Source organism: Lolium perenne, chromosome 4 (genome assembly GCF_019359855.2).
Source record: "Lolium perenne isolate Kyuss_39 chromosome 4, Kyuss_2.0, whole genome shotgun sequence".
Lineage (NCBI taxonomy): Eukaryota > Viridiplantae > Streptophyta > Magnoliopsida > Poales > Poaceae > Lolium > Lolium perenne.
The window spans coordinates 92,290,971-92,297,886 of NC_067247.2; the positions used below are offsets into that span (position 1 = coordinate 92,290,971).

The window sequence follows — 6,916 nt, forward strand, 5'->3', positions numbered from 1 at the left end:
CGAATTCACTAAAATACATCACACGAATGGACGATAGCCAAGAACAAAAACGTGAAGAAATTATCCATGCAAATTGAAGGAATTATCCATACAACAACTAACTACTAAATATTTGTGAGGGACATGAGTTACCTTAAAACCAAAACAACCCCAAGAAACAATAATCAGCAGATTAAGGAGTCTGAAGCCTGATATTTTGCATCTCCCTTGTTGTTGGTGGAACTAAAACAATCGAATAAAACTAACTAGAAATATGAAAAGAGGCAATGGATAATTTATCAGTCACCTAGCTTGGAGTCGCCTCGGGATAATCTAAATAATGGCTTAGGAATGTATTGACTCGTATCAGGACATAGGTATTTAAAGGTCCAGCAAACTATTTGGCTACTTCCATCGGTTTCTTACGAATAATTCCTTCAGTTTTGTGTTGAATTAAAGTGGAGGGCCCATGGAGGACAGAACAAGGTAGATGGAAAGAACCGTGTGTTGCATTCATGATTTTTTTGAGAAATCCATCATTAGAAACTTCAAGACGAATATGTGCACACCTTTTATGGAAGATGAATACTCCTAGTATTTTTTTTGTACAAAGAATACTCCTAGTTGATGTGCTATTAATAGGTAACACGGATTTCTTATAGGGTGGAGCATTGTTGTTCTGGGATGAGCGTCTCCTTTACAAAACAAATAGAAGCCACAACATCAATGTTTCAATTAGCTTGTGGTGTGCAGCTCAAAATGCGGAACATTCATGCCATGCTGATAAACTTGAAGACGAGCGTGCATAGTTTTTATGGAGATGAATACTCCAAGTTGATGCACTATTAATAGGTAGCAATTTTTTTTAAAGTGGGGCATTGACGTTCTATGATGAGGGTCTCCTTTGCAACCCAGATAGAAGCCACACCATCAATGTTTTGATTAGCTTATGGTGTACAGCTGAAAAAGCGGAACATGCATTCCATGCTGATGTGGCAGGCCTGCATGATGTAGCACACTAAAATTCCTTGCTTCAATTTAGATATCATAGATGAGATTGGTGTTGTAGCTTAACGAACATGTGAATCTTGCACGTGGGTATAGTAAAAAGTTACTAACCTAATCATGCATTGAGACAAAAAATCATTAACTTTAGATGCAACCCCTATTCCTTTCATCCATAAATAAGTATTCTTTTAGGTTTTATCTTAAAAGGTTGACTAACTTTATAGAAACTGGTAGCAACATTTTTGATAGAAGATTAGATAATACGAAACAGTATTCCAAGATACATGTGGCGATAGTAATTTCAAAAGACAATGTATCGAGGTAGTGTTTTTTCTAAAATATAGTATACCCCTATCTAGAATAACGTTAAGAGATGGTGCATTGGATATGACATACTCCCTCCTATACTTAATAAGTGTCAAAATTTAGTACTATATATTTATTGCTGACATCTAATCACGCTCTAAAAGTTAGATAGAGAATTTACAAACTCAAGCATCTCAAACTTAGAAACTACCATTCTATCTCCCTATTTCTCTGGCATAGCAAGCAAAACTACCAAAGAGATGAGATATGAAGGAGGAAGACGATCATATAAGGAATAAATATGGTGTTTTAGTTCATGGAAGCATACACTTCGTTTATTTTGAAATGCATCCTAGGTAATTTTGAAATGTAAACGAAATTAAAATAAAAATCCGCAGTACATCTTCGTGTTACGTGGCCACAAAGCCGTTTCATTAAAAATCAACTTATCCCGTGGCGTGTGTATGAGAGATAAAATTTGGTGCTAGAAATAGGGCTTTTCACAAGTTAAATGTTCTCTTGTTTACATAGACCATTAAAAATACCAGTTTTTGCGAAACTTGAAAAGCGCACATGTACATGTAGAATTTTTGTCAAAAAGGTTTCAACACTTCGAAATATGTTTTTCGGTAGAGGATTGGAACCGATTTGTGTTTTACGAAACACATTACAAACGTAGATAACGGAATTGAATTTCCGCTAAATAAAGCTCTGTTGAAGTTGCATCTGGATAGACAACAGAGTAACTCAGTACATACAAATAAATAAAAATTGAGAAATATAAAACGTGGGGATCATAAAGAAAACACTAAGCGGCCGGGAAGCAAATAATTTGTTTGTGTCACATTGTGACTATCCATCTGAGCTGTCACGCGCGCATGGCATGCATATACGGCATCCAACGCTCAGCCCCGACAGCGGTTGCCGCCAGAGCACCGCGCCGTGTCAGCCTCCTCGACTGGTGTAACCCATGCAAGCCTCCGCAGCACCACGTACCCCTCCTCCTCCCTACGTGTCACCGCTTCTTCCAGCTATATATGGCGCCCTCGCCTCTCCCCTCCACCTCAGTTCACAGTCTCATCCATTCTTCACACCACTTCACATCGCGATCGATCTTCGAATCGTAGCCGGAGCAAGCAGCGTAGGAGAGCAATGGCGGATCGCGGGAGCTACGGGCAGCACGGCCAGTACGGCTACGGCAGCAGGCAGCAAGGCCAGTACGGAGGGCAGTACGGCAGCGGGCGCCCGATCACCGATCAGGTGAAGGGGATGCTCCCGGAGAAGGGCCCCTCGGCGTCGCAGGCGCTGACGGTGGCGACGCTGTTCCCGCTGGGCGGCTTCCTGCTGGTGCTATCCGGGCTGCTGCTGGCGGGCACCGTGGTGGGGCTCGCACTCGCCACCCCGGTGTTCCTGCTCTTCAGCCCCGTCCTGGTCCCGGCGGCGCTGACCATCGGGCTGGCCGTGACCGGCTTCCTCACCTCGGGCGCGCTCGGGCTGGGCGGCCTCTCGTCGCTCACGGTGCTCGCCAACACGGCGCGCCAGGCGTTCCAGAAGACGCCCGACTACGTGGAGGAGGCGAGGCGCAGGATGGCCGAGGCCGCGGCGGCCGCGGGGCAAAAGACGGAGCAGGCGGGGCAGGCCATCCAGAGCCGCGCGCAGGAGGCTGGCGCAGGAGCGGGCGGCCACACCGGCGGAGGCGGCGCTCACACCGGCACCCACACTGGCGCAGGCGGCGCTCACACCGGCACCCACACCGGCGCAGGCGCCAAGGGGTCGTCTTAAGCTAGCAGAACCTGCTTGCCGGCCACGCGCGCGGGTGCGAGTGGAGCGCGCGTGGTGGAGTTCCGTACGTGTCCAGGCATATCTCTGTTGCCTTCCCGAGCGAGTGTCTGTCAGTGTTGTGTGCGTGCGTGGTAGTGTCCCATGAGCGTCGTGTGATGTTAGTACGTTCGATCAGTTCAGTTCCGAGTTATGAATAAGAAAGGCCGGCCGGTGGAGTTCTGTACTTGCGTTAGCGGTGAACCTGCCGGCAGCAGTATACATGTATATGCAACCCTCTCTGTAAGGGGAACGATGAGTAAATCTGTGGTTTCTTTCGTTACTGAACTTGCTGAGAGGCTTAATAAGGATTCCTAATGGTCTTGTTTAACTCTTGCCATCTCGCCGTAGCTTTTCCATACTTTCTTGGCGGTCCATCAATCCACGTGCATTGCTCCTCGATCTGCCCTAGGGGTGGCGTTTCATGTCATGCATCCAGATAGACCAGGCCCCAAGAATGATAATTTCCATTAAAAAATGGTTTGCTGAGCTGATCTTTGAGCTTTGAAATGCATTCCGAATGAGAGTCTGCTTCTAGAATGACTAGGGAGGGACATAGGTAATTCCAGCAAGCCTGAGTAAACGGGCAATGAAAAGAAGATGTGATCTGGTAAAATGCTTTCACTGAAGCATGTCCCTTGTGTTTAATCCTTTTTGAAGAAGAAGCCAGAAGAAAACTATGTTTCTGCTGGATCATAGATCATTACCATCATCATTTGATGCATCAGTCACATGGTCACTGAAACTGTGAGAGCGGCAAGTGAAGATCAGATAGTGTCTCACTAGCAACAACAAAGCTTGATGTATCCAAAGGGTGCAGATAGAAATGCCGCAGCTTTTGCTCATGACATCCATGACATTTATCTTTCCAAAGAAGGATTCCATTGGTTGAGTACAAATAACAACTAAATAACAATTTGCTCGTTGTGTTGCGTCTTAATATGGGCCAGTTCGACTCATCGAACTTTTTGACCGAGTAATTAGTCAGATTGGCATCACCGTGCCCATGAGTGGAACCTGTCGTTAGCAGTTCCAGGAAGCATGCATAGCATCAGTACTCCTAGTTTTTAAAATATTTAAAAATTATGTATTTTTCTTCAAAAAATCGTCATATTTATTTATAAATATATACACATGTACTGAATACTCGTGTGAAGTTTGGTATAAATTGCATTGTATTTTGAATAAATTTGTAGCTATGTATAGAAGTAGATTTTTGGTCAGAAATTTATTTCTTTATATAGTTCAAAATACAACATATTTCTCTCCAAAATTTCTACCGTACCTTCAAAATATTTATATGTGTGCACGTATTTAATTTTATATTTTTTAAAATCCAAAAAATATGATTTTTAAAAATCAGAAGCACTGGTGCTCATGTGTCGAACACATTCGACACCCTTTCGATAGTTCCATAATTGAATAACATATTCCATGATAAATTTAAATGTTTATACGACGACATCTTTAACTTACAATACATTAGGAAATATATCATACATTATTGCCTCTAGGATATATTTCCAACACCCAGATCCTTCATAACAAATATCCCTTCTAATCATTCATTTTTATTATGTTCAACACACTACCTCCTCATAGTACGAGGGCTCACCACCAACAGTCTTGAACACATCCCGAGGTGGTGGATATTTACTAGAAGGTAACCGGAATCTTTCAATTCTCCTCAACTGTTGTATTGGTGGTAAACCAGATGTCCTATCATCATAATCATCATCATCAAACAACAACTGCCAATTGTCCTGACTTGCATTGCCTTCATCAGTTACAACGCTATCTTCAACATCATCATATCCCCCATAATTGTCATGCAATTGGAGAGGATTAATTGGATCCATGTCAACCTGAGGTGTGTTGGTCTACGGTTTCTTTGGTTTCCCAATATCTTTAACTCTTTGATTTGATGAGCGCTACATATCGACATCTCATAGTCTTTCTATTAACCAGGCCCCACAACCTATAGCTAAATCCTTCATTTGGATTTAACACATACTGCTTTGTCTCGGTATCAAACTTGGACCTCTGATCCGTTAGGTGTGCACAAATTCTCTAAACCCAAAGACCTCCAGATGCTTGTGCGATACCTCTTTTCCTAACCAAAATATCTAAGAAATATCACCTACAAGAGGAACTGAGGGCATTAGTTTGGTACATAAATTGCATCCGATAATGCTTCAAGAAAAAAATAATTAGGTAAACTTGCATGAGGTAGCATAGTTTTGAGCCATTCGATGAGTGTCATGTTCCAGCTTTGTGCAAGATCATTGAGATAAGTTGTATTTGGCGGTGCCTTCTCAAGATTAATGCCAAACTTTGTCCAATATCTCTAAAATGGACATTGTTCTTCACCACCATTGTTTGATCTCATGTACTTTAGTTTCCTTCTAGTTTCTCTTTCAACTTTGGCATGTAAATCCTTGAAGACTTTGAGCACTAGATACTTGTTTTTCAACACACACAGAAAAGTCTTACATGAATGGTCATCACGAAAATGTCACAAAGTGTAGTTCTCTAGCAAAGGATTTTTAGTCATGGAGCAAGCATTAGTGTCAAAAATATCTAGAGCATTCTCCGCATGATGTGGCGGGAGTGTACAAAATGCAACCTTACGTCGCTAGAAAAAAATATTCTCATGGCTTCAAGGTTATACCTTTCAACTCAGGGAGGACATACATGCAAGCAAAATCTATATGCACTTCTAACTCATATACGCATAGCCTTTTCCGCCACACTTGAACTGAAGTGTAATTCTTAGTGGTATTTAGGACTTCATTTCTGATCTTAGTTTTAGTCACATCTAGACAACCTTGTTTGGTTCCTTGAGCCACAATCAAAGATCCTTTGGTGACAAGGGATTAACTTGTCAATGTCTACGGGTTGTAGACTAGGGTTTGAGTCGGAAGTAGAGGGCAAGTAGATCTCGAAGGTTTCAGCCGAAAAGTGCTCGACAGTATGAAAACTAGGGTTTGTGAGATAATGAATCGATGCATTCTTTGTCCCTCGACTCCCCCTTATATAGGAGGCGGAGCCGAGGGATTCGTGATACACAAGTTACAGAGTCCGGGAGGGTTTCCAACTCATCCCGCAAGATTACAAGTATTGTCTCCTAATACAACTCTAGCTTTCCTTTATAGTAAACTGGGCTTCCGATTCTTCTTATCTTTCGGGTCGTGGGCCTTCAGTAAACCCCGGGTACCATCTTCGGCAGGCCCATTGGGGATGCCTATGTCATTTGGCGAGCTTGCATGTTCGACCCCAAAATAACTGCAATGGTTGATGCCCTCAAGCTTTCCCACTAACAACATATTCAACCGTATATCAAGAACATGCCACAAATTACCAGTCACCAATTACCGATGGAACACTGCTTCTTGTCACATGGCTAATAATGTTGCAGGTATATGACGTGAAATACGTGTGTGATGTGAAAAGATGCACATGTATCCACAACCCAACTCATGTCATGATCATGACCAACACTATAGCATTCCTCGTCATTAATTACTAGATAGTTCTCATCTTGTGAAGTCATGAGGAAATCACTCTCACATTTTTGTTTTCTTTGCATGTTTACCCTCTACAAGCTCCTTTTTGTATTGCCTACATTCAGACTTCTTGTGACCCGACTTCCCGCAATGAAAGTAAGTAAACATTTTCTCTATTTTGACTTTGATCTCCTCCAGGTTTTTTTTCTTTGCCTTGCTGAAATATGGCTTGACTACATTCATGATTTTCATTCTCAGTGGTATGACTCATCCACATATGCATTATAAGAGGGGACATC

The 6,916-nt window shown here is 42.5% G+C and overlaps 1 protein-coding gene across 1 annotated transcript; it reads left to right on the plus strand.

Annotated features, from left to right (window-relative positions):
* Window positions 1-2,382: 2,382 nt before the first annotated feature.
* Window positions 2,383-3,298, plus strand: LOC127293313 (oleosin 18 kDa-like). The gene has a single exon (XM_051322894.2). The coding sequence runs from the start codon at window positions 2,446-2,448 to the stop codon at window positions 3,073-3,075; it is 630 nt and encodes a 209-aa protein (XP_051178854.1). The 5' UTR covers window positions 2,383-2,445; the 3' UTR covers window positions 3,076-3,298.
* Window positions 3,299-6,916: the final 3,618 nt, after the last annotated feature.

Bases quoted from the DNA above. Each gene is read 5' to 3' on its own strand.
- LOC127293313 (XM_051322894.2), top strand. From the start codon at position 2,446: ATGGCGGATCGCGGGAGCTACGGGCAGCACGGCCAGTACGGCTACGGC.